This window comes from Sardina pilchardus, chromosome 3 (assembly GCF_963854185.1).
Source record: "Sardina pilchardus chromosome 3, fSarPil1.1, whole genome shotgun sequence".
Taxonomy (NCBI): Eukaryota; Metazoa; Chordata; class Actinopteri; order Clupeiformes; family Clupeidae; genus Sardina; species Sardina pilchardus.
In genome coordinates, this window is record NC_084996.1 from 37,053,180 (window position 1) to 37,081,153 (window position 27,974).

General features: G+C 44.5%; 3 protein-coding genes across 3 annotated transcripts; all 3 read right to left on the reverse strand.

Annotated features, from left to right (window-relative positions):
* Positions 1 to 1,581: 1,581 nt before the first annotated feature.
* On the reverse strand, positions 1,582 to 4,555 carry LOC134077494 (uncharacterized). Its single transcript, XM_062533141.1, has 4 exons — positions 4,384 to 4,555; positions 3,275 to 3,610; positions 2,906 to 3,078; positions 1,582 to 2,813 (listed from the first exon to the last, which is right to left on the reverse strand). Exons 1-4 carry the CDS (start codon positions 4,451 to 4,453, stop codon positions 2,724 to 2,726), a joined length of 669 nt encoding a protein of 222 aa, XP_062389125.1. The 5' UTR covers positions 4,454 to 4,555; the 3' UTR covers positions 1,582 to 2,723.
* A 1,226-nt stretch (positions 4,556 to 5,781) lies between these two features.
* LOC134077495 (far upstream element-binding protein 2-like) lies at positions 5,782 to 16,580 on the reverse strand. Its single transcript, XM_062533142.1, has 18 exons — positions 16,318 to 16,580; positions 14,893 to 15,004; positions 13,979 to 14,038; positions 13,703 to 13,739; positions 12,574 to 12,626; positions 12,230 to 12,301; positions 12,090 to 12,147; positions 11,678 to 11,849; positions 11,325 to 11,423; positions 10,829 to 10,990; positions 10,601 to 10,703; positions 10,381 to 10,502; positions 9,819 to 10,118; positions 9,109 to 9,215; positions 7,440 to 7,528; positions 6,793 to 7,011; positions 6,256 to 6,425; positions 5,782 to 5,971 (listed from the first exon to the last, which is right to left on the reverse strand). The coding sequence occupies exons 1-18, from the start codon at positions 16,441 to 16,443 to the stop codon at positions 5,963 to 5,965; spliced, it is 2,070 nt and encodes a 689-aa protein (XP_062389126.1). The 5' UTR covers positions 16,444 to 16,580; the 3' UTR covers positions 5,782 to 5,962.
* An 853-nt stretch (positions 16,581 to 17,433) lies between these two features.
* slc25a23b (solute carrier family 25 member 23b) lies at positions 17,434 to 27,952 on the reverse strand. The gene is made up of 10 exons (XM_062533145.1): positions 27,288 to 27,952; positions 24,734 to 24,857; positions 24,312 to 24,399; positions 23,921 to 24,032; positions 23,626 to 23,784; positions 23,078 to 23,224; positions 22,684 to 22,797; positions 21,432 to 21,599; positions 20,964 to 21,114; positions 17,434 to 20,010 (listed from the first exon to the last, which is right to left on the reverse strand). The coding sequence occupies exons 1-10, from the start codon at positions 27,483 to 27,485 to the stop codon at positions 19,826 to 19,828; spliced, it is 1,446 nt and encodes a 481-aa protein (XP_062389129.1). The 5' UTR covers positions 27,486 to 27,952; the 3' UTR covers positions 17,434 to 19,825.
* Positions 27,953 to 27,974: the final 22 nt, after the last annotated feature.

Genomic DNA, 27,974 nt, shown 5'->3' on the forward strand with positions numbered 1-27,974 from the left:
ACACAAGGCGGTATTTTCCCCATTGCCCAGCCCGCGAGGACACATGATGTTGACGAGGTCTTGTGGCCAGATCTGAAAAGAGGATGGGATCCTTAAGCCAAACTCTCCCAGTCCCCCACCACGACACTCACACACACAACAAATACATGTTTTTTTTTTTTCAATAGCAAATAATTGCAAAAATTGTTGATTTTTTTTTTTTTCTTCTGCAGAGCCCCGCCGGACTGTAACCCTCGAAAGGAGGGTAGGGTGGAAAAGTTTTCGGTGAATATCTTGAGAACTATAGGGCCTAGGACAACCACCTTTTAGCATGTTGGTCTTGAGGGGCCATGTCATCACATCCCATAACCACTCATTTCATATAGCGCCACCTAGTCAAAAATGAAAAAGCAAAAATTAGATGTTCGCAAGTATCGCAAGTATTTCTGACCTGACATGGTCAAAACGGCACGAAATTGGAAGTGTAGGACCATTATGACACCCTCTGAATCAAAAATCATAGAGCGCTGAATGCATGCCAAGTTTCGTGGAACTCTGTTCATGGGAGGCCAAAAGATAAATTAAAGTACAGTATGTGTACATTTAGTGACTGTACCAACTGGCTTGTATATGGCCAGACACAGTTTTCTATGAATATCTCGAGAACCATATGGCCTAAGGGCAATGTCAACCCAGCTCATAACAGCTCATTTAATGAATAGCGCCACCTAGTAAAAAATGAAAAAGCAAAAATGAGGCATTGTAATCACAGGTATCTTCGGTTGACAGATTCAAAACTGCACGAAATCTGAAGTGTAGGATCATTATGACACCCTATTTGATTCATGGTGGACCAATCAATAAATGAATATACAGTATGTGTATATTTAGTGACTGTACACTATGCACACACATGCAGGCACACACACACACACACACACACACATGCATAAACATACACACACACACACACACACACACAAAGACACACACATACACAAACAGTAGACAGGCAGGTATAAGCATGCACCTGCATGCACACACACATAAACACATACATGCACGCATGCACAAACACACCCTCATGCACACACACATGCATGCACACACACATACAAGTGAACATACACACACACAGACACATAAAACACTTACAAACGCAGGCAAGCAGACGCACACACACACACACACACACACACACACACACACATATCCCTTTACCCCCACTACATACACGAAAGTAAGCACACACATATGCACACATCCATTTACATACGTTAAAGTTGCAGCAGAGGATGGAGTAGGAGATGGAAGCAAATTGACAAGCTTGATTCATTTCTGGAGAGATTGTGCAGAACTCTGCGGTGGTCATATTTTGTACCGCTTTGTGGTACATCTAGTTTATTCTTCTGCTGTTGGCCGGTTGCTATGTACACTTTACCTTGACAACACATTCGCTGACCAGCTGAACCAAATCCTGCTATGTAATCTAGTGATGATCAGGTATGTGGTGGTGGGGTATGAGAGCAGTGACATAATGTATTTCCATTATTCCAGTGATGTTTTTATTCAATTCCTTACATGCTTTGTGTTATTTTCCATATTAGAATTAATAAATGTTATTGGAAGGCTTGAAAGAGCAGCAAGATTATTTGGAACATCATTCATCAGGTCCCTTTCCACAGATGTATTAATCAAGCAATTGATAGAAGTTAAAGTTAAAGTAACTGACCTAAATCAACAGCGGTTCAGCCATCTGGTGCCAATAGTCTCACAATCACTGAAATGGAGATTACCAGTCTCTGGTCATTGTGGTCAATCAGTATTCCTGACAAAAGAACACTCCAAACAACTCACTTATTACCTCCGCCAATGAGGTTATGTTTTCATTGGGGTTTGTTTGTTTGTTTGTTTGTTTGTCTGTCTGTCTGTCTGTTTGTCTGTTTGTTCGCAAGATAACTCAAAAGGTTATGGGTAGATTTCGATGGGGGAAGGTCTGAATTTTGAGAGTGATCCGTATCACCGTCTGGATCCAGAAGGCGGTTATGTTTTCGCTTGGCGGAGGTCTGCGCTCATGAGTGCTTTTCTAGTTCTCTCTCATTCTCTTCACAGTGCTCTAATTACAGCTTTTCCATTGGCCAAAAAAATATACATGCTAAAATATACAGTATATTTTAATCTCCAGACATGTACAGCACATTTTAAAACAAAGTACACTCATATTCCAAATATTAACATTAGCAATCAAAGATAAAAGTTCAGAACAATCAGTAGATGACCAGGTGGAATTTGTTATCAGTATACAGCTCTTGGTACAGGTTCCTATAACATAGACACATTCATACATGATACATACAACATAGATACATAAATACATACAGTAGGGTCATCCTAATCCATAACAGTCCTCAGCGTTTGGAGTTCAGAACGTTTATCGCTGTGGGAATGAAACTGTTTTTGAAGCGGGTTGTTCTGGAGGGGACTGTCCTGTAACGTCTCCCAGAGGGAAGTAGCTGGAAGGCGTAGTGTGCAGGGTGGGTGATGTCCAATGATATGGTGCTGAGCTCTGGTCCCACAACCCTGCGAGGCGGAAACTTGGAAGGAAGTGGCGCAAACGGCAAACGCACACTCAGCCTCCATCATGGCAGCTCTCTGAGCCTACCAGCTGTGCCAGTTGAGGTTGGACCCTTAAAAGCAGACACGACTGTTGTGTGGCCTGTCTCTGGGGTAGCACGGCCCACTCATCACGTTCTCTTCAGCGTGGCGCTCATGACCTCGTACACGGAGTCATTCCCTCTGTTCTGTGCCGCTTGCGGAGCCCGCAACGTCTTGATCTGAAAGGCAGGAGTAGAAATATCTTATGACTACTTTACTGGTGATGGGTGCAACGTTATTATTGTCATCCTTATCAATATTTCAGTTTTACCTTAGGTATAACATAAAAGACTAGCATGATTGAAAACATCAGGAAGACCACCACAGCAGTGAAGATGGAGAACAAAGCCAGAAGGAAGTTGGTGGTGGAGTTGGGGCTGGTGATGGTGGGGGTGGTGGTGGGGTAGCCAGGGGGAAGCTCAGGGGGGCAGAGCACAGCAGGCCCTGAGAAGAGAGAGAGAGAGAGAGAGAGAGAGAGAGAGAGAGAGAGAGAGAGAGAGAGAGAGAGAGAGAGAGAGAGAGAGAGAGAGAGAGAGAGAATAGGAGGTGGTGGAGTCAGTTAAGTTTTAGTCAGTTAAGAGTTTATATAATCAGGACAGGGACCCAGATAGTCAGGTACAGTAAATGAAAACACACTCACGTTTCACGAAAAGTGCGACAACTTCATTGGACATGATCACAATGGGTTCCCCATCTACCTCGTTAGAGTATTGACAGTAGTAAATTCCAGAGTCTTCCTCAGTCAGATTTGTGATGATTATGGACAGATTCTTCAAGGGTCCTGTAAACTCCACTCTGTTCTTGTATTGGTCATCATAGGTGTCGGTCTTATCATCGGTCTTAACATCCTTGAAAACATGCATGACGCTGATTCTCTTCTGCTTGCTGATTTTGTGCAATTCGAGCTGCTCCTGTTGCTCTTGGGTAGAGCAGTGAAGGCTGAAGGACTCTCCAGGGAACCTTTCCTCCAGATATGCTGTTAAAGGAACACCATGTGAGAACTGGTATTAGTCCATTCTCACTGAAATGGGCACAACTTACAGGGTTCCACTGAAGTCTATTGGACTGCCCTTCAGGATGAATAACTGTAATGGGGTGCCCTATGGAGTCACAATATGACTAGGGCAAGTGCCAGCGCACCAAGATCACATAGAGTCAACAGATGTTGATGTATAAGGCACATTTAAACACAGATTTTACTGACCTGTGTTAGTGCTATACAAGCTAAAACTATGGGGGCACAACTGGTTATAGCGCCCATGCCCTGTCAGACAAGACAGTCTGCCGTGTCTACGGGTGGTGTGCTCCCCACCAACTGCACTCCAACACAGGTCTCAAATACACTATGTACTGTATGGTAACTACATTTATCATCACATTCAATACTTTTTCACATAGAAATCCATATCAGTTTCAGAGGTAAAGAGAAGTTTGAGGGTCCTTTTTTGTGAAAAGGCAAATACTTTTAAAATGTTACAAATCTACATGTACAAAGTACTCAAGCTCAGACATAAAAACCAGCGCATAGAAATCCTCACATTATAAGAACTAAACCAGCTGAAATGTTTATAATAATTTATTATCTCATCGTTTACCATACTTGACTACATACAATGGAGATAGGAAAACATTCTCTTGTAACCAACCAATGCCTGGTATTTAATGAGCATAAACTATACCACTCTGTATGTATTTTTACCTCTTTCTGACCAGTGGAATGTAGTGTAGCTCAATGTTATGGACACTTACCTTTTGGGCATGAGGTGCAAGCAGAGAGAGCAATGGTTGCGGACAAGACCACTAAGACTGAGGCCATCATACTAACATCCCAGAGACTGAGCTTCAACTGTGAGTCAGACTGTTGAGTGCAGACAGAGACTGGTGGAAGCACCACATCGCTTTCACTTTGACTTAGTTTAGAGGCAGCAGAGTCAAGACGTGCAGAGGGTTGACAACTGTTTTGTGTGAGGGAAGAGGGGGTGGAGGAAATGCGAGAAATGAATCTAGAAAAAAAAACCAGTCCATATCTTACAGAATGGTAGCTACTTTTACCAAATGTTTGGTATCCACAATCATGTGTAAGTGAGATGACACAACAGATGAATTTCTAAGGGCAAACATTTGATGCAGAGTAATGTGTATATTATTTAAAGCAGTAAAACGGTGGGTATTTTATTTAAACCTGTTTGTTGTAATTAAGTCCCAATTAAGTAAATACTACATTACATTACTACAATACTAACACTACTTTACATTTGGCTGCCACTTTCTAGCCAAATCAACTAACAAGGGAAACATCAAGGCAATTCCAGACCTCTTGGTGAGAAATGAAATCAATGATCCAATAAGTGACAAGTCAGTTAGTGAACTTGTATGAAACCTAGACAATCGATATCCGGGATAAAGGTGCCCTTGTACTGATGAAACTTGCCATAGGGGTTTGTAGCACCACATGGCTGATGAGGAATAGAATCTTTCTGGCCCTAGGGGGTGGGGGGGTGGCTGCCCTTCATTCCCCACCATAAGGACTCTTCTTCCATCAGACACAAATAAATTAAACAATGGGGTGAGAATCACACTGCTGACACAGACTGGCCCTACAATAATTCAAGGAATCATTTGTTAATTAAATATTAATTTCTATTCATAACCATTTTCAAAGCAACAAGACAAATGCAACAACCCTTATATAGTCATATACATTGACATTTTCATTGACAACTCAACAAGAACTTCAGTGTGACACTTGCAAGCACAGAAATAGACTTTTATCTTTGTGTAGATCAGGTTTCTTATCACACACCTACATAAATGAAAAAAGGTAAAAAGAAAAACAGGTCCCTTGGGGTATTTCCACCATGTACAAACAGTGAGTATGCCATCAAAAAGCATCTCTGAACTGTGTCAAAAGAAGAGCAGCTGCAGTTTTGCAATTTGCCAAGAAACAGACTTGCACAAATGAGTGTGAGAGGCAGGAAACTTTATGTGTGAGATGCAGGAAACCTTAGTGGACCAATTTCACTCTGGTTCTATTCACTCCCTTCAGCCACCCTCTCCACACAACATTCTCTCTCTCTCATGTCACACACACATGCACGCACGCACACGCACACGCACACGCACACACACACAAAACAATGACTCTCAGTCCTTTCAGACATTTTTATTAAAAAAAACAACTTCCCCTAAGAACACCAAAGCAAAAACAAAATCAAAAAACACAACAGGAAACATCTGAGACGGCCATCAAACGTCCATGCAAGATGCAGGACTCGACCTCGCTCTTTCTTTCGCTCTCTCGCCCCCTCACTTCAAACGGCTGGCTACTTCACTGGCTCTGTAAAGCACACAGAGAGCAGATAAAACAATCTTCACACAGCCACAGTTCTATAGAAACGCTGAATCTACAAATGCTCAGGATAATACGTAAAGGAAGTCAAAAAGGAGACTGGAGTTGAAACTGGGTGTGAAAGTGTGTTTTAGGTGGGCCTGTGTCTCTCTGCACCTGTGTGTGTGCGTGCGTGTGTGTGTGTTTGCATGAGCATGCGTGCGAGTGTGGGTATGTGCATGAGCGTTGTATAAGTGTGTGTGTGTGTGTGTGTGCGTGCACACATACAGTACCTGCTGGCCTTGCTGTGGGCCTGCTGGCTGGCTGGCCGTCTGTCCTGTAGGCTGGCCGCTGTAGGCAGCCTGCTGCCTGTAGTACTCTGCCCAGGCCGCGCTGTAGTCCGTCTGCGCCCCTCCACCAGCACCCGGGGCCGACGCCTGCTGAGACGAACCCCCCGCTTGTGCTGACACACACAGAGAGAGAGAGAGAGAGAGAGAGAGAGGTTATTTAATAACAACAGTTAGAGTGTGTGTGTGTGTGTGTGTGTGTGCGTGTGTGTGTGTGTGTATGTCAGGGAGGGCCAACATAAAAAAAACAACATAAAATGAGTAAAAAATAAAATACCACATTAATAACTCCCATTGTGCATCAGGTTAAAAGAAAGTGGGATTTTCTTTATAATTTTACATAATGACAAGGAACGAGAGTGACAGGTGTCATCTATTCGTGTATGGTCACAGGGGGACAGATGTTTAAAGACACAATAAACGGTTTTCAACATCAGTCTAATTGAATCCATGAGAGACTGCGAGCATTGACAACTCTCTCACCCATTTTCTTGTAGTACTCCTCCCAGGCTTTCGTGTAGTCGGGCTGGCCTGAGGAGGGCTGGCCGGCCTGCAGCTGGGGCTGCTCTGAGGGGGCAGGGGCCGGGGCAGCCGAGGGGTTGGCGCCGGGCGCGTGGGCAGGGCCTCCCCCTGGTGGCTGCTGGTAGTACTGCGAGTAGTAAGCCGCCCAGGCTGCATTCGGATCGCCTGCTGGACCTTTATCTGGGCCCGAGAGAGAAAACAAGGAGATGGGGAGAGGCAGAGCAGGGGAAAGGGTGAAAAGAGGAACGGCAGTTGAGAAATGACAAAAACAGAGAAGGGGCGAGACATGAATGGTGCTAGTGGAAAAACCAGTGGGTGGATGAAATGGCTGAAAACACTGCTATGAATGAAAAGAGTGCAGAAAGGCGATCACGGAAAACCTGTGATGTGAATGCAGAGACCAGTGTGAACACAGTCAGGGCCAGGATGAGTGTGAGTGAAATCAGCACAGAAAACTAGAATGCATGAAGTGAGTGTGTACACTTAGAAAAGAAAAAAAACAACACTAAAGGCACGACAGAGAAAGCATGCGAATGAGGCTGGGTATAAAGACCCGTGTGGACGAGGCTGATGGAAAGCCCTGTGTGACTGACAAGAGATCAACTCACTGGGGTCATGCGGTGAGGGGACCTGCCACTGCTGGTAGCCACTGTTCCAGCCTTGAGATGGGTACTGGTATGGAGCAGATGGACCTCCGCTGCAAAGGAACCACATTCTGATTGACAAGTCCATTTGAAAGTATTTACCATATTTATTACATCTAGTTATGTGTAACACCCCCGCCCCCCACATATTGATTTTCCTCAGCTGCCATATGTCAAAGCCGTACATACATACACTATATTGCCAAAAGTATTGGGTCAACTGCGTTGACTCGCATATGAACTTAAGTGACATCCCCTTTTTATTCCATAGGGTTTAATATGACGTCGGTCCACTCTTTGCAGCTGTAACAGCTTCAACTGTTCTGGGAAGGCTTTCCACAAGGTTTATGAGTGTGTTCATGGGAATTTTCAACCATTCTTCCAGAAGTGCATTTGTGAGGTCACACACTGATGTTGGACGAGGAGACTGGCTCTCAGTTTCCACTCTAATTCATCCCGTTTTTTTCTGTTTTTGTCTATAGCATTCCATATATCTAAAAGCTTAGAAACTACATTGCGATCTTGGCATACCGGTAGTCACGATTTGAATTTAATATGGTCTAATTTCAATTGTCATCTGTAACTCATCTGAAGAAACTTTGCTTCGATTACTACTACGTCATTATTGACTTGGGAGACTGAAGAAGAAAAAACAAAAACACTGCTCCGAGACTGATTAGGCAAGGTAGTCACTCACTACTGGACATTTTACAGGCCCATTTAAGATATTGAAGGTAAATATACACTAGAATATTCCTGTAAAGACCTTTTACATATTGACAAACGTTGATAATAACATTTATAGGCCTGTCAATGGTGAAAATAAGCATCTGCATAGCATATTCACCACATTGAGGGTTACACCAAAGATCCTTCATTACTCCGCTTTAACCCTCTCTGGTTACACTGTAGAATCATCTGACCTTGGTCTTAAACATGGCACCCATGATTTGAGTTGTCCGAACTCTCTCTATATACGGCTCTGCCATCCATGCTCTAACAGTGCCCTCCTATGGCAACATTTGAAATAACAAAGATGAGTAGTCATACCAAGATAATCACAGTAAGACCACAGGAATCTTCATTTTGCTCATGGAATGGGCTGTAAAGAGATTGATCTAGAACCTTCCTGTATTTGGCTTCATTCTGTGGGCGTGTGCAATGTGAGAAGGTTTTTCTATGCTTGTGGATTTACGGGACAATGGGCTATATTGGCAGAAGAAGAAATTGTATGGTCATTTTGAAATCTGTTTATTTGTTTGCAATGTCCTATCCTTTCATTTTGGCTGCCAGTGTATAGTACTGTTTCAAAACCATACTGAACAAGCCCTTTTAATTCAAGATATTTCCCTATTGCTGACTAGATCTGGTACACAGATGTCAACTATGGACACTACTGCACAGCACAGACATACATACACTGGCCTGCCCACAGTAGTGTACTGCAGTATTGTCACAGATCAAAGATATAATTGACTCAAACGCTGAATCATCTCTCATTAAATCTATTCTTAAACTCTGTTACCACAGCAACTCTGACAATTTCAAGTGTATAGTGATGGCGCAATAACCCCAGTATGCCCTGTGTAACCCCCACAGCCAGGCACAACTCTGAGCCAGCAACAGTACTCACGGTGGGCCGGGGGCCCCCGGGGGCCCGGGGTTGTAGGGATTGGGGTTATAGGGGCCCATCGGACCAGACGGCCCCGGTCCTGGTGGACCAACAGGGCACAGAGGACCCTGAGAGAGAGAGAGAGAAAGAAAGAAAGAAAGAAAGAAAGAGAAAGAGAGAGAGAGAGAGAGAGAGAGGGGGGGGGGGGGCAGGATAAGACAGGTCAGAGGTCACAGAAACAGCTAGTGGAACAGGTATGAATGAATGGTCCTACGTAGATAGCTATTTATACTTCACTAGTGCTCTTAATATTGTGCTGACTAGCTACTTCGTCTTATCTGACCCATTTAATTGTAATATTGACTATGTTGATACTGTGTCGTAGTACATAGGACTACATCCTTGAAATCCTACTAGGACTACATCCTTGAAACTTGAACCTGAACAAGGTAATTACAGGTGCATGATGGGCTTTAACATGACTGCTTCTAGACTTACAGTACAAACACTGAGCAATACCTGTGAGGCCAGCTGAAAATACCACACCTCCCAAAAGTTCCTTAAGAGCTAGAGTATCATGGTAGGTTGAGAACTACTGCGTTTATGGGCCCCATTACCCAAATGCAAGATGAAAACACTACAGTACATATAACAATATCCTCTCCCATCACATTTCTTACCAACGCAAAGAGCTATACATGCCTAGCCCCATTTTGCTCTCTGCCTGTTACCTCGATCTTGTCCTCGATGAGCTGCTTGGCGTGGTCGATCTGCTGGGGCTGGCCGCGGATGATGAACAGTTTGAAGTTGGGGTCTCCGTTGGGCGGCGGCTGGTTGGAGATCTCCACAAAGGCGCCCGTCTGCTGGTTGATGGCCTTCACGTTCTCGCCACCACGCCCGATCACCAGGCCACACTTGTGGGCGGGCACGGAGAAAGCCATCTCCCCGCCCGGCGGCCCACCCCAGCCGCCAGGCCCCCGGTCCCTGCCCCCTCCCCCACCAGGAGGCATGCCTGGGGGCCCGGGGGGACCCTGTGGGTTGGAAGTCATGTCATCAAGTTCATGATGAGGTGAACTGGGACACGATGTAAATAAACACTTGATATAATTAACACAAATTAATATCACAAAATTCATATAATAAAATGTAATTATTATGGAGACACACACACACCCACTGCACTGCACACCCCCAGTCACTTTTTCAATGAAAAGACATACAGTATGTCACAAGACAGGAAGATTGTTGATCTTGAAGACCCAAACATTTGTGATGAGCGTGTATGACTCGTACCCCGTGACCTTCGTCTCGCACGCGAACACTCTGCACGAGGTCGTTGATGATGCGTGCGGCGTGGTCGCAGCATTCCGGTGGCCCCATGATATGCGCAACCTTGTCTGGAGTCGTGCCATCATCTAGGTGGAGTCACAGGGAGAGAGAGGACACCGTCTCACCTTTAGGACCACTCCAGGTGTTGGTTAGCAAATTCGTGATTAAAGAGCACCACCTTTACCTGGCTTGAACTGTATTCGGACACCGGCGTCGTTCTGGATCTTCTTGATCATCTCGCCGTTGCGGCCGATCACCACGCCGACGGAGTGGCGAGGGACTGGAATCTGGAATCCAAACAGGGTACGTGTGCAACTCGCCCAAACAAGACCATCACCACACACTTCAACCTTCTCTCTTTTCCCCACACACACACAGACACACACATGCATATAGAAAGTGAGAAACTCACATCTATGCCGCCTCCGCCGCCTCCTCCTCCTCCTCCTCCTCCTCCTCCTCCTCCTCCTCCTCCTCCCCCACCCCCTCCCATGCGTGAGCCGTAGTCGTTGCGGTCTCCGTAGCTGGGCTGGTCCCGCTCCCGCAGGATTTCCAGGACCAGCTCCTTGGCTTGCTGCAGGATGGACAGACCACAGGGGTGAAATGGAGAGAGCAACAGAACGAGAGCACACCAAGTCTCCACCAACCGACCAACACACCTTTACCCTCAGTATCACGCAATGGCACATTCCTGAGCTAACAGAGCTTTTCCAGAACCATTTCGGTTCACTATGGGAGCATGGTGGGAGCAGAGACCAAATATTAATGTGCCTCTCCACCTGTGGGTTATAAATTATTCAGTGTTACTACGCCTCACGCCTAGCACTTATCTTGGCCTATGTGTGAGGGAGTGCTTTGCCATTTTCACCTTCGTGAGCCAGATAAAGTGCTGGAAGTCAGATCCACACCTGGACTTTGTATGGCTCCCCAATAATGCGCAGCGGCTTGTCCACGTTGGGGCCCTGAGAGCTGTCCTGAATGAGGATCATTTTCACTCCTGCTCGCTCCTACAGGACAGAGAGATAAACACACACACACACACACACACACACGGAAAGATATACAAGTACACACACATGCACACACATTCAAACACACACAGATACAAAGACATGGCACATGACACACAGCATGTTATATTAACCAGCAGACATTTCTTTGATTAGTCAAAAATAGTACCAGAAGTCTGACGCCACGAGGTTACACTGCTGACGAGATACGCCACATTCAAAAATCTCTTTCTCCCTCTCTCTGCTTGTACCTGTAACTGTTTAATGGTCTCTCCTCTCTTGCCGATGATGAGTCCAGCTTTGCCGGCGGGGATCATCATCTCCTGCACGGAGCCGTTCTGGCCGTTGGTGGAGTCTTGGAGGGAGGACGGGGGGGTGCCCCTCCCCCGCGACACGATCTCGTCCAGAAGCATCTTGGCTTTCCTGGGAGAGAAGTGCACAGCATCAGCAGACCTGCCAATACCAGCGCAAACAGCACATCCTGGCTACATCTCACAGTAGTGACCCATTACAAACACATACAGTACGCACTTACACAGATGCAAAAACACCAAAAAGGACTGGTCATGTACACACACACACCCATCGTATATATATATACTGTAAACACACGAGAGAAAAGCACAGACAGTTGAGGACCCCTCCGCCCACACGTCCACTTACTGTATGGCGTCAGGGGAGCCTGTGAGAGAGACGCTCCGCTCGGGCAGGCCTCCGCTGTCTGAAAGCACAAACACAGCACATCCATGGCGGCCTGCTCAGCACATCTAACCCCTACTGCGCCGCAAGCACGCCACTCTTACCTGCGGCAATCTGGACCTTGCAGCCCGAGTCCTGCTGGATCTTATTGATCTGCTCGCCGCCACGTCCGATGACTGGGGGCCAGCCACGCAAAAACAGACGGAGAGAGGAGAGAGAGAGAAAGAGAGTGAGGAGAGGGAGAGGAGGGAGAGGGAGAGGGCCAAGGACTGAGACTCGACTGTACATCGGCTTTATTTTCCTTCATCCCTGCTACAGTAGCAGATAAGCAAATCTCCATAATAGAGAAATTCATCATTCTAACTGATGGAAGTATGAATAATACGTGTGCCATGGCCAAATGCTGGTGTATTAAGAATAGCAATAAGCAATAGTCCAAATCACTCACTGAGTCCCACCATGCTGTCAGGTACACTGTACTCTTCTGTGGTAGTAGCTGGCCTGAGACGGAACAACAGAAACAGGTTTAGGCAAGGGTGACAACATTCAGCCTGAGGAACATACGGTTCATATTTTCTGCAGGCGTTCTAGCAAAAAACATTTACATAAATCCACTTTTTCAGGTTTCCATAAAAGATTACTATTAACAAAGGAGAACACTTTTCAAATTAAGCAAATGTCAAACTCAGCAAATTGCTCCCCACAGTCCTCTACTGTAGCTGTCCATTCAGCACTCCAAAAGCATCCAGTGTTGGTACGCAGTCCTAGCTAAGCAAACCGTTTCACCCAATTGACTTTTATGAGGAACACAGCGGTGTAATCTAATAGGCTGTTCAACTTAAATCTCAACAGTCTTTTGCCAGAACTGCAGCAGACTACATCTTTAACTTTAACCATCCAATCATCATATGAATCATCATTATAAACCACATACTTCTGACATGTCAGATTACCACGCAATACAAGAACAAATAACTACAACAGGCTACAACCTGCTAGAAAATCCATAGTGGTCCATCCAACAAAATGCCTGACTTTACTACATTAAAGTCAGGCATGTATTTAGTATTACACATGAATGGGTCATTCTGAGTCAAAACAGACAGAGTCCAGGAAAATGGCCCATCTTGGTCTAGATATGTGCAGCCAAATATCGGCGCAACATACTGTATACATATTAAATATCCTATAGAAAATCACTATGCATGCCATACAGATTTGTGATGATTCAGTACTGAAAACATGTTTGTCTTCCACCCTACAAAGTTTGGGCTGGAATATTACTTTTCATTATATTAATTCCTAAACATTGCTTTCCAAATAATGTGCTTTTCGGGCTTTTCAGAAGTAATTCCAAAGGCTGAAACTAATATGAAGACATAGGATTTGAACAGAAACGCCTTGGTTTTAAGACCCATTCGTGATACAGACAAGGTCTGAACAAGGTCTGCACAAAATCGGAGATGGCGCAGCAACAACCTTATCTGATTTGACACAGAATGACCCAAATAGTCTAAAATACTGGAATAGCTGACAGTGTCACTTCAGAGAGATAATCTGAACACCAGAATAATTACCTTTGCTGAGCAAGAGCTGCCAATTGAGCTCCAATGGCTGTGGGGAATAGAAAGGAAGAGATATCAGACCAGAAACTGCTGGCAGTGAACCACAGCAGCAAACGCTGAGGAGCAAAATAAAACGAAGAGACGGGAACAAAGGGGAGAACTGGAACAGAATAACTGCTCCAACAAAGAGATATGTCCCTGGTCAAATGTAAGGTGTATTGGATACACAACTAAATGGTTGCACTAAATGTCGATATATGATATATGGTATAACAAGGAGACGTTTACCCAGAGCTGTTGCTGGATCTCGATCACTCTGGGGAGCCATTTTCTTGCTCTCTGGCTGGTCTGTGGCACAGTCAATCCAAGAGCATTGGGGTTTTAATTTGATTGAGCCAAAAGTCAAAAACATTCCTTTGTTCAAACCATGAATCTCACCACCATACAATAAGCTCAACAACAGCTCTAAATTCAGAAGGGGAGACAATCTGTACAAGTCATTATAATGTCCTGCAAACCTGCAAAGCATACATACAATCAAAGTATATTTAATATGACATGAAAAAGAGTGCACTTTCAGAAAACTAGACACCAGACCAGTTAACAAAGGTTGGGTCACTATTTATGAAGATTACATATTTGGTTTAAATTCTTACACATATAAAAAGGGGACCAATTGGCTCATGGGGTTCTGCATGCCTACAGTATACTCTATGTTTGTTGTCTGATCCTTTGTCAAGAAAGATATCAGAAAACTGAAATTGGGCCTACATACTACCTTTTACCTGCAACCCTAAGCACTTCATAGGCACTTCATATAAATTACAATGAAAGGAATGAACCCAGGTGTTTCGAAACAAAGACACTCCATTTGTCCTGTGTCCACTGCAACCTTCCTGGGTGGAGCAAAATGTGTTCCTGTGAGACAGGGATTTCATTGCGCCTGCCACAAACGTCAATAAAGATGAGCACATTTGAAAACACCAGAAAGGAGAAATTAGCAAAGATCAACAACGCAATTAAAAGCAACTAACCTTAAAGATAATAATTACCAATTTACAAACAACCAACTCTTCAGTTCATACAGTGAATCCCAATAAACTGGTACCATACCTACACTGGTAGGCCCAAATAACTAACTCCACCACCAGGTTTTTTTTGCGGTGGGTGTCTAGAGGGGTACGCTGAGGAGTGTCTGTTACCGGCATCCTCCAGCTGTCGCTTCTGAGCCACTGGGAAAGGGAAGCCTGCGTCTCCTGAGGTGGGGCTGATCATGGGTGGCCCTCCTGCATCACCCCCAATCTTTGCAGCTATCTGTCAGGACATGAAAACAGGGGATGATGTCACTTCGGAGGAGGATATGTTGGTGAGGGGAGTATTATGTGCACATTCTGGTTACCACATTCATTTGTGTCAACACTCGCATTGCTCCCACAAGCTACTGGTGAGGCTAAAGACCAGAGTAGGTAGAACTTAACTTCCTATTGCTATTTATAGTCTATCTCAAACTGTTGTCACAACAAGTCAGCATATAGGTTACATCTATTCGAGGACTCCATAATTACAAACGTACTTTTTTTTGTCAACACTATTTTAGACCATACTTTCAGCACCATGATGCAGTCACAGTTGAATATGTTCCAGTCAAATGTCTGATGTATGATTTAGTAGAAGGACATGATCTGAAGAAATGACTGGGCCGGTAAACAGATTTGACCATTTATCATGTTATGATGCATATATTTTAATCGTGTGTACCGATTTTTTTCCAAGATGAGCTTCATGCCATGGCAGGCACTATTTGAAAACAACGCTCCAGAGTCACTGTCGCGGAATGAAATGAAACGTCATAAAAACAGCGCAAAGTTACTGTTCACGGCTTGTCAAACATCATGTCTAATATTAGTGCCCTTGTCATAGGGATCAACCCAATTTGTTAATTTGCCAGCGACATTAACGTATCTACAAAGGCGAACTTCTCTGTTGTGTAACATCAGCTGAATGGAGGACCGTGAGTGAACGATAGAGATAGAAGTTGTCTTAGATTAATTAAAGTTTGCAACAGAGAAATGAAGTACTAGCTGCTCAAATTTCGTAACCATTAATGAGACGACAGAGAGCAGGCAGCTGACGTTCCCTGTGTGCACGAATTTTGGCGACTGTGGCTAACATTAGCTTGCTAGTTCTTCTCAAGCGCGCACACGCACAACCTAACGGACTAGCTACACAAACAAATAAATATGAACGCCAATAGTAAAAGGCGAGATCATGCTGTGTGACGATGCTGAACCTACTATACAAAATGTCATCATTTAACGGACATTAATTAAAGTCATTAAACATCTAACATCTAACGTTAGGCTATGCCTTCTTCTGAGGTTCGTCGATATGCCAGTTGCCTGCCAGCTAAGAATAACATCGAGAAACCTCAAATAAAACTTGCTGTTACTATAGCTAGCTAATTAGCAAAAAGGCCGACGTTACAAACTCCATCACACTTTCTTATCGAATAAGGTTGACATTTGGTTAAATCAAGAATACAGTCATGCTGTTGTCCTATATGTGCTCTGTCGTCTCTCTCGACGGCTGCTGCACCATGCACTTCACCAAACACACCCCCCTCTCACCTGCCGGGCCCGCTGCACTGCATCTGCAAAGGCATCTTTCTTGATTCCTCCACCGTTTCCAATCGAGGCCTGTCCGCCAAGAGTGGCACCAATTCCCGGTGGCGGGGCAGCACCGTACTCCGACATGACGTTTCGACTGAAAGTATCGCCGTAGCCCAAGTTACTCCGGTAAAACAAGCAGAACGTTGCGATGACTTGCGCAGAAGCGAGAGCCCAAACTCTCAAGGATCGGGGAGGGGCGAGTAGAGTGAGTGCGACTGGACCCTATGGGCTGGACACTGGTCTTTGGTCAGGTAGCCCCCGGCTTGACCCATTTCCTAATGCGGCCTCATACAGGCTCATGAAGAAACAGACTAATGGCAGCAATTTGATCAAATCAGACGTGTACTGTTTGATAAAAAATGTTGAATAAGAGTAGCCTAGCCTTATCCCTTAATAGAAATGGCTTTCTATGGGTTTCATTTAGGCCTAAAGACAAAATAGATTAGTGTTAAATAAGCACGTTTCTAGACGACACCTGACAATGTGCCTGAGTGAGTGCATGCATGTGCTTTAAACAGCGAAGGAATACTTAAAATGAGGCAAATCAATCTTTAATTTCATTGATTGCAGCAAAGGGAGGAGTTTATACACATCTTTTGTTTTATTCAAAATATTCACACTGATAGGATCCATGTAATAGCCTACTGTAATTTCAAAGTATAAATGCCACCTGTGAAATACTGCTTGGAAAATACCCAGTTCTAGGTCATGATGCATCAGAAATCTTTGTAATTTCAGCAGTGCATTTTGAAATGTAATTTACTGTTACCTGACACAAAATCTATTTAGGTGAATAGTGTTGTAATCGGGCCCAAATATGGAGATGCAAATATGATTTTGTATGCTACACACCACCTACGTTTACTGACACCTTTTCATCATAATCCCAGCAATATCTGCATTTACCAACTAATGATGATTGATATTTAATACTGTCTCATTATAGGTATCAACTTCTTACCAGTATGAGAGTTATCCTGTGCAGTAAGGCAAGCCACTTGTATAAGCATGTCAAGCATTACAGTCAAATACACAATGTCTGTCTGAAATGCCAATAGACACAACTCAAATGAATTGGTTAGGGAAGGTGCTGTTATTAACAGAAGCCAGAGTCTTTTCAAACAGTACTTAGCATTTATGTCGTCAGTGCAAGAACTAGTGCAGACAAAGCCCTTTAAGCGTCATCCAGTCAAAAACGTCAGTGTCATACTGTATATGGACCTTTAATCTTTAATCTGAGTGAATGTTGCACACACTTGCCAATCCCTCTCAATGCACACTTAGATATTGGAGCACAGTATGCTCTGACTAAAGATATTGGACATTTTCTCACAGTGCAACTTAATATGACCAAAAACGTGTACAGGACAAGCAACATCTCAGATAAACATAAAGATGTGTGTCCAGATGTGGACGAATACCCTGCAGGGCAGAAATCCTGCAGGACCTGCTGTTCACAGCAGCTCACATATGGCTCTTTCAATAGGCATCAGCATAGCATCAGCATATTCTGTGTTTCCTACAAAGAGTCAAGGCACCCTAACCAGAACGGAACCAAACCATCGAGCAGATACCGAATGGCCACTGATGTACCATATAGATGTATGATGTTAAAGGGCTTCATATGTGCATGCATTCATCTTATACTCTACTTGGATATGATATAGTCAACCACATCAACTATACATTCAGTATGTATTTTAAATACCATATATGATTAAGAATGTGTACAGTACTCTAGGAGCAGTAGGCTATGTTTCCTTCTGATGCAGTTTACTTAGGTAGCACACAAAATAATAAGGATCAAATCAACAGCAAAGCACTTCTTATTATGGGTAGTTGTTCTACTTTCAGCACTCATGGAAGCTCAGCATAAGTTTAAAAAAGTAAATAGGATGTTATGAAGACATAGTCATGGCAATGACAGCCTTTTGTGACTAATAGTCATGGACGTATAGGCCTAATAAAATGTACAATAACCTGGACCCATAAAATATCGTTCAGCATTTGTAACACCTTCACAAGATCAGATTTTGTGCCCCTCCCTGACGTTGCCCGTACCATGTCAAACAACAATAAATCGTGCTGCTATTTTTGTTGAAGCCCAAGTCAGTTTCCAGAACTCCATGGGGTGACTGTTAGTGTTTGGCTATAGCTAGTGCAAGTTACAGTGGCTTTAGTGTTATTAGTGGAAACACAACCAACATCAACCAATCAAAGCTTTCACATTTCTGTGCAACTGGAACTTGAGCACACAAACATCTGGCATGGAACAACGGCACAGTTACATTCCTTGTTCATGCTTTGTATGCTCTAAACAAGCTGCCTTCCTGGATTCAATAGTATATCAGTACAAAATGCAATTAATGCAATCAATCATCAAGCAAATACATATGGGCATTGTATGTGTTTTAAAAGAACACCAGGACAGAATTGTGCTGATCTTTGGAGGAAATTACAAATGTAAGACCTGCTTCGTAAATTCCACGCTTAACACAGCATGCATCACCAAAATGGGATGGTTAAACTCCTCAGAGGCAGAATAAACTACTAAATTAGTTTAACCACCAATCATACATGCTCCAAAATGTTCATAAACCATTCAGCATCACAACACACATGTAAACTCAGTTTCTCTGTCAAGTGCAATATTATACTCTCCCCTATCTCCCAATTAGTGCTGATGTCATCCCACTTACTAGCTGAAGGCCAGGACAGCGCTCTTTTAAAGCTCACAATGCTTCAACAGCGTCTACAGCATTAACCTTACAGCAGATGCAGGGCAGAACGGTTAGAATCAGCTAAACATACTGGATTGGTTGTTGCCACTGGTAATATTTAGGAGGGGAAACGGTGTGCGTATTTACAGTTAAGTACCACTTTGGGAACGAGAACACATTCACCTCTTAGGAAATGAGTGCACATCCACCCCATGTCCTTGTTCAGTGACGATAGCCTTGATAATATTTCTGTAAAACCTACCTTTTGCCATTACAAAAATAGGTTTTGAAATATGGAGTGGAATGGAGAAAATATACATCTGCATTAAAATACATCTACATTAAAACTCTTGTAAAAATACATCACTCAACACTTCCCCCATCTGTGCTCCGTAGCATTTCTTGGTCGTTGTCTAACTATGCTTATTTGTAGCATGCAATAAATGTACAGGATACTTCTCCTTCTCCACACCTACACTCTCCTGATGCTTTCCATGAAATTCCTCTGCTGTCAGATATTGCTTCTGGTCCAGCTAATAATGATGGTTGAGGCTAATGAAGATTACATGGTCTATGAGGGACACTTTTGTACACTAGGAGAGAGAGAGGGTTTTTGGACCGTTTACTGCAGTATCCTTCCACTGGAGTTGGCGTCTTCTGTTTTTGTTTCTGTTCATTATCTGAATGTTGTCGTGATCTTCAACTCTCGGACCATTTTCCTCCTCACAGAATCTCCCCTTCACCATCTATCTCGAGCCGACCCCGAGGACTTTTTTCATGTGCTCGTACACCACGTAGGAGATGCTGACGGCAGGGATGACCTTGAGGAAGTTGGGGGCAATGCCGCGGTAGAGGCCCGGGACCCCCTCGTGGGACACGATGTGCTTGAACTGGCCCACCATTGACAGCTGCGGCCCACCCCCTATGGAGGCTAGAGAGAGAGAGAGAGAGAGGAAGAACACAGCACAGCAGAAAAAATGCATTAAAACTGCAACATTGCAGTACCTTCATAAGGACTCGTCATGCACGTCATCTCCTTCATGTGCTTATGTAACTGTTTTCCAGTCGTCGACAACAAAGAGACACAGCTGACTGCTCTTAGAGATGCCCTGCTGCTGTCAGTGCAGTGATGTTGTGCCTGGCAGACTGGAGCATTTGACAAACATTTATAATTGTACAGCACATTACTATGTTTAACCTGCCTGTCATTTTTTGCCTTTCATCATGTCTCCTAGCTTCAGTTTTATCCATTCTCTCTCACACACACACACACACACACACACACACACACACACACACACACGCACACACACACACACACACACACACACACACACACACACACACACATTCACATTTCAATGTAGGTGCACGTAAGCCAGCCAGTGCTCCTCCACAAACACTTAATACACTAGAGGGCACCAGTCTGCCTCTGTTCCTTTGGAGAGTGAGTGAAGTGCAGGAGAAAGGTTGGTTGTGGCAGCCAGAATATCTTGGCTTGATGTTTTTATGTTCCCCACAGATAGTGCGCTCCATCGTTTGAGACTGAACAGTGTGCTGTGCTGTTTCCCTTGCCAATTTCATTTCATTTCATGATTTGGATTTCGCCCCAAATTTAATTGCAGAATTTCCTGTTGAACTCCATTTGAGCCTGTGCTCGCCGACCAGCAGGGTTTCTGCTTGGGCTGGCTGAGGAGATAAGGTAACCCAGTATCCCCTGAGTCACATTCCCACATCAGCTCCTGTGCATACCACTCTCCAGCGCCCTTCACACATACAAGGTTAGGGCCTCCTGTTAGGCTGCCTTAAACCTCACCATCTGAAACCCCCCAGACCCCAGCTGCCTTTTGTCAAGTCCCTGACATCCCCAGCGCCCCGTCTCACCTTGGGCCTGCATCCTCGTGCGGATCAGAGCCAGTGGGTAGCTGGCGAGCTGGCCGCAGGTGCTGGACACGGTGCCACATCCCAGCAGCACCAGAACCCCCGGGTCAGCCGAGCCTATGCAGTACCGCTGCAGCCAGGCATTCTTTAGGGTCTGAGAGAGGGATGGAGAAGAAGAAGGTGGAGCATGAGACTGGAATAGAGAAATAGTCCATTATGGACTTAGTTGTTGACTGACTGGCAAGGCAGGCTATTTGGCTGTATGAGCAAACCTGACAGGAGCAGAAAAGGAAACAACACAGCGGGAGGCTAAATCACAAACACTCCCTGGGGTCATTGGTAACTAATATGTTACACTCATTTCCCAGAAAGTGTCTGAGTCTGGCAAAGGTAACTGTAGTAGACTCAAAGGCACACACACACACACACACACACACACACACTCTCACACACACACACTCAGATACAAACCTCATAGACGGCCAGATCGATGCCAGCGTATGGAATGATGCCCAGAGTGTTGGGCATGTAGCCCCGGTAGAAGGCCCGTACTCCCTCCTTCTGAAGGATCTGCTTGGCACAGTCCAGCATGCCTGCGTACTGGCCCGTTTTCCTCAGAGTCAGCCGAGTCTTCAGCACCTGCCACCAGGAAACAGTTGAAGTGAAGGGAGACTTAACAGATTGGAGATTGAATCGAAGAGATTGGAGAAAACTAGTTAATGATGAGACCAGGAGAGGACAAAGTAGTATGAGCGTGTGCTCGTGTGTGTGAGGGGGGCTTGTGTGTGTGAGTGTGTGCTGGTGTGTGTGGCTTTTTTAGTTTTGGGATAAAGAGAAAATGAGAAATTAGACTGTGAAAAAAGCTGACTATAATCTCTTCTTTTTCTGCTTCTCTTCGCCCTGTTTCTTAAAAATCTGCAAGTTGCTGTACTTCTCTTATCTGTTTGAAACGGTTTGATCCCCCCCCCCCCCCCCCCTTGCACACACAGCTTCAGTCATGCTCGTCTGCCTCATTAAGTAAATGCCAACAGCGAGAGCCGACTGCTGCTGCACATTTGAATGCGGCTTAAATTTCAGAGCAGAGCTACGAGCGAGCAGGGGGACTCAGCAGTGAGCAGCGAGCTATTCACGTGCTTTAACTGCCGTCATTTCCAGTAACGGGCCTCTCGCACGTCCTTGTTGGGGTCAACAGTAAGCCCACACCCTCTTTCTAAGTTTCCGCCAGTGGCTCCAGCTCACTACTTTGTTTTGCCATTGTTGACTAACTTGTTTACTATGGTCGGTATGATGAGGGGGATCTGACAGAAAGTACACACACAGGGAGGATGTCTTTGTTTGTAACTGTGCCTTTAAACTCAGCAAAGGATTGCTACAGTATGTGCTAACTGACAAAAAACAGCATTAGTTGATAATTACAGACAATGTGTTTCTCATGGTCCATGATTTTGCATGTAAAGGCGTGACATATCTACTGTCTTTGTTTTGTGGTAGCACAAGGGCTTGTCATAATTGATTATACACATACAGTACATACTGCATGGCCTGCACTGTCTCACTCAGTGTCATTCAGTTTAAATCTGTGACCTTGAGAATGGCTGCTCGCTAGGAAACATACACAATGGTAGGGAGAGTATCTCAAATCTCTCATTCTCTAGTCCCTCCTGCATTCCCCTGTAAATGCATGTCATGGATGGTGATGGGTGTGTAATCTGATGTACTGTACCTCCATAGGGTAGATGATGGTCTGGGCAGTGGCCCCTGCCAGAGAGCCTGCTACGAACCGCTCCTGCACCCTCAGCGTGCCTCCCTCCCTGCAGCCTCTGAGCACCCATTTAATCTGCAGCCACAGAGGACGCCAGAGACAGAACGCACATGTAAGAACAGAACGAGAAAGTGCATTCTCTTTCCAAAGCCTATGATTCACAATTCAAATGCGAGAATATCTGAAGCATATGATTGATATTGGTCTACTCATTGAAATCTAATAGCAATATTTCAGATGAAACAATATCATTATATCAAAACATCACATGAAACATCAAGGCAGAGAACCTCAGACCTCCACACAGTGGAAGTGAGATTGGTAGTGTGACTGAGCAGGGGCTAAAAGCCCTAACCTGTTCATAGGCCATAAACTTGATAGCTGATTCTGGGGCTATTTTGAGCACGTTAATACCGTTCCCCCTCCACAGGGACCTGATGCCTCCCTCCTGGACCATGCCCCGCAGGCCTATCCACAGGCTCACTCCACGAGAGCCATGCACCTGCACAATAACAACACTGAGTCAGTATCATATACAGTAGTACAGGTGCCAAGAGTTCATCATTATCATATACAAACAACATTATTATCATATGCAGACAACAATGTTTTTACCCTCAACCCCAGTAGGGGACAGTGGTCCACTCGCATAACTTAAAAAGCACTGATCCAATTGTCATGCTAGTTGGAGGGTCACAATATCTCAGTCCTGTATCTGAATCCAAATGCAGAAATTTCCTTGCACTTTCCTCACTGAATAGGAGTCTGCAGTTGCCTGACTGCTGCTGTATCATCATATACAGACAATAACATTCCATCATCAAATAACCTATACTGCGCATGTGCCACCAGCATAGCGGACTCCAAAACGGTACAAGAGGGGCACCGCAGTGGCTGACTGACCTGCAGGAACACCTTGAGGCGGTCCAGTGGGGCTGTGCCGGTTCGGGAGACGGCTCCTGCCATGGCCCCCGCCATGAGCTGCCTCCACACCAACCCCGACCTCCGCTCCCGCTCCGAGAACTCGTCAGGGACCGTCAGCTGCTCACCGATGTCAAGCATCTGTGACAGAAGCACACAGAGCATTACATTAGTTAACATGGGCAGATTGTCTTTCCACAAACGTCTGCACTATTTGTGATTGAAGAAAAATGTAGGCACAGGGGGGCATCTGGATGCCCTGTTCTCTTTCACTGACCAGAGAGTGCTTCCAATGGTGAGCGATTTCCTCCAGGTTGTGAAGGGGGTTGAACAGGAAGTGATCTCGCCACTCTTTCCAGTCAATGGTCATGGTGCCATCCTTGTCCATACTGGAATGTGAGCAAAGAGGCCTCTGTCATATGTTATCACTCAACAGCAACATCTCCATCTGGGGTGCATTGTTGATCTTCACATTAAACTATTCATCACCACACGCTGACTATTGTAAAATGGATGAATTAGTATGTGTAATAGTTAATATATTGTTATATTGTTGTATTGCTATATTGTGTTGCATAATTTTCTCTGAAGTAGGGCAGGGATTTTCTAGGTCTCTCTGCCATATGTTTGTGACTATTATGAGAAAAGTCCTCCTTGTCTTTATGCACCTCTGGAGGATTCGGGAGGCCTGCTCCACGGATACATCCACTCCCAGGTTGCGCAGGGACAGCTGGATTTCTCCCACATCTATGTGACCTGGAAAAGAAACACCATCACTCTCAACATATTTATACTTTCTATGATACTCCCTGTGATTAGTCAGTGTAACCGGGCTATGTCAATGGACAACAATTTAACTGCCTAATTTAACAATACATGCTTGTTTTCTGACCAAATACATGCAATTCTAATGTTTTCTTTCAAGCTACACAAGTGAATGCACCTCATGCGTGTTAATCTTTCACTGTATGCAAAAGGTAAATCGCCAGCGTATACAGTATATTAATATGTATCCATGCATGGGCATGCGCTATGTGCATTGTGCATAAGGAGCGTGCAGTGGGGCGTGACGTCACGTGTGCATGCAGACCATCGTTGTTGCGGTCCAGGTTGTGGAACATGAGCCGGAGCTCTTTCTCATGCTCCAGTAGGTACTGGGTGAACTCCTCAAAGTCCAACTGGCCATCGTGGTTAGTGTCGCTGACACGCACAATCTAGGGTGGGGCGGGGTGTGGTCAAAGGTGATGATAAGGAAAGGAAGAGTGGGGTGGGTCAAAGGTGAAGGTTCATGAGGAGAAGACACAACATGATGAGGGACACGTTACAACATCACTCACAAAACGTTTACAGTAATGACAAATGCAAATCTGTTGTGCTTTAGTTGTATTGCTGCTGGTGTTGCTGTTTCCAATATTTCATAATGGGGACGTTTTCCTGGCAGCGTTCCGTAATGGAGAAATATTCACGCTATTCCCTACAATAGTCAGAAAATGGGAGACAATACAGAAAAATAAAGAAAATCCTGCAGGCACACAAGCAGAGAGCCGCCTGTTCTGGACTCTGTACTTTCTGAAATCTGCCACCCCATGTGCTCAGTGACCGGCAGCCCAATCTGAGGTCGACCTGCAGAGTGTGTGTGAGTGTGTGAAGCGCTAATCTCAGGCTTCAGCTCAGCACATGACTCAAACAAACCCAACACTCCAGTAGAAACATGGGGGAGAGTCTTTGCAGAGAGTCAACAAACTTGTTCCTGCTCTGCACGAGGCCTTGCCAGTCTCCTGACACGGTAATGCTATGAGAGACCCTGCCCGGATAGACACTTCTGTTTTCTGATCACACGGCACCCAGGAGGATGACTTTCTTCATCCCAAGCGACCATGACACTGGTGCAACTTTCAAAATTAATTCTACATCGCAATTAACCTTCCAATGTAAAAGGGATGTTAAACTGGTCCACTAATTTCCCTGGCCCAGTCTGTGATATAAATAAGCAACCTTTCTATTTCGGCAAGCTGTATCGCCTCCGGGTGTCTGACAACTCCCAGAGGACATGCTGAGGCCTCCACGGCACCACTGTGTCCTTACACACCAATCAACACTCTCATAGGCTACTTCTATTGAACATGAAAAAGAGTTTATGACATGGGCTGAAACATACGCATCAAGTTGTCATCTTAATCTGGACTACAATGTGTCATCTATCATATCATGCTGTTTGTTGGGATTCATTAAATATTTGGCAGCCAACTAGAATCTGTACTATAGTCTTGGACATTCTAAATATTAGAACCTCTTGACAATTCATGTAGGCAAACTATTTAGGTAACAGGAAATGCAATAAGCAAAGAGAGCCAACTGATTATTTGCGATTAGGGCTGTTAAATATCAATGACATCAAGGGTCAACTTACTTCCTGGAAAATTTGCTTATTTACCTCAGATTAACACTACCATACGGTTACTCATAAACTCCAACTTAAAGGGGAAATAAATACCAGAGAGAATTTGATAGTGAGGCTAAGATATTCTGACAGTTAAGTCTACCTTGCTAGAATCTCTCTCCCCCTCCCTCTCTGTCTCTCTTTTAGACTTGAAAAGCATTGAATGGCTGATGAATGTTACAATAGATCTAGTTGACAACAGAAGCAACATAGTCTGTGATCTGGTTTGGTTGATCTGAGTCTGGGCCAACATTGCTTATGGTAAAAAAAAAAAAAAAAAAAATTTAAAAAAAACATTTCACCCCTTGAGTATCTTTGAAAAGCCAACTATGCAAATGTGGTACCTTCCACAGTGGTTCTACCATTTTCCCAGGGTAAAAGTCACAAAGAAAAGTGCATGCCATCTGACATCCCTCATTCTTGTGAATTCATGAGGGAATGTTACCCAGATTTGTGCACTGACAGTCCATGGCAACTTTCCAACACATTAAACAGGTTCAGGGGAGATTAATGGAAAACTTTTCCAAACTAACTTCAGAGCCATAGGCTACAATATTGAGTGCTGCGTGGTTTCAGAGGATAGCCTATATAAATGTGGGTGTAGGCTATACCGGACTTACTTCTATATTGCAGTCAACCTAAACCTAGAATGAGGTTAAGGATATCGTCTGCGTTAGCCTACCTCTACAGGTTGGCAGGTCTCACATAGCGCGGTACAAGACATTAAAAATTAAGTTCAGGCCAAGTGTTGCTGGAACTGTGGCTTTTGTTTTTACAATAGCGATGGACAATTCTGTTCCAATTCCTGCCCGAGATCTAACCTCTAACTATACTCAATTCGTGCGCTATTTTCGGAATACGCGCGATGCTATTGCTTTGCCCCAGGTGTTGACATCATAATTTTAAATAGGCTAGCCTACAGAAATTGAGACCTTCACACACAAATAAATAATCACAAAAAAATAGATTAAGTTGTTGTATAGATCATGCCAGTCTTGCAATAGACCTACGGAGATAACCAGCAGATTCGGGTTCAGGTGAGTTCAACGGAGGCCACTTAGCCCGTAGCAGCCTAAAAGAGTTCAGAGTCCACGAAATTTTAAAATGTCATGTTCGTAGACTATGGCAAGAATCACCAAGAAATGTAAACACAGAATAGGCTATATCTGACGCTACAGAACCTGACTATCAATGTGTTCCTTACCTCCTCCACATCACCACGAACACCCCAAGCAGCTAGTCCAGTGCGCAGTTCATTCACGTCTATCCGGCCGTCTTTATTTAGGTCCAATTGGTCAAATAATTCTGCCCATCGTTTCTCTCTCTCTGGATCAGTAACACCGTTGTCTTGACAGCGAGCCCGAGTCCAAAGAAACCAGAACCGAACCCTCGGTTCGCCCATGTGAATTGTGTTTCCAAAATCCTCACTACTTGTACCGGTTTACAATGTTAGATGCTATGACGGGGAATATTAAGCACCTCCAGACGAAGTGCACGCTGAAGAAATTGCATCACGCCCACACAAGTTTGAGAATATGAAGTCCGTTTGCTGAACGATCTATCGATGCCTGACCATTACGAGCCGAAACATTTCAATTGAATGAAAATGCACAGAAATAGTCCAACTTACATGTTACACTGCCCTACCTCCACATCTGATACTAGAGCAGGGTTTAATCCTGTCAGCATTAGGCTCCTGAAAATCTCTGTACCGGTGTAAATGAGCTCCCCTGTCTGTAATATTAATCCCCGTATCGGTTACATTGCCAGTAACCTTGGTGATGCTTAAATCCTTCAATTAATTCCCGTGAATAACCATTCTCGTCACAGGCACGTTTGCAATGAGTTAGTCTAGTAGGCTAAATTGCAGCGCATCACAACCAATGAAAGC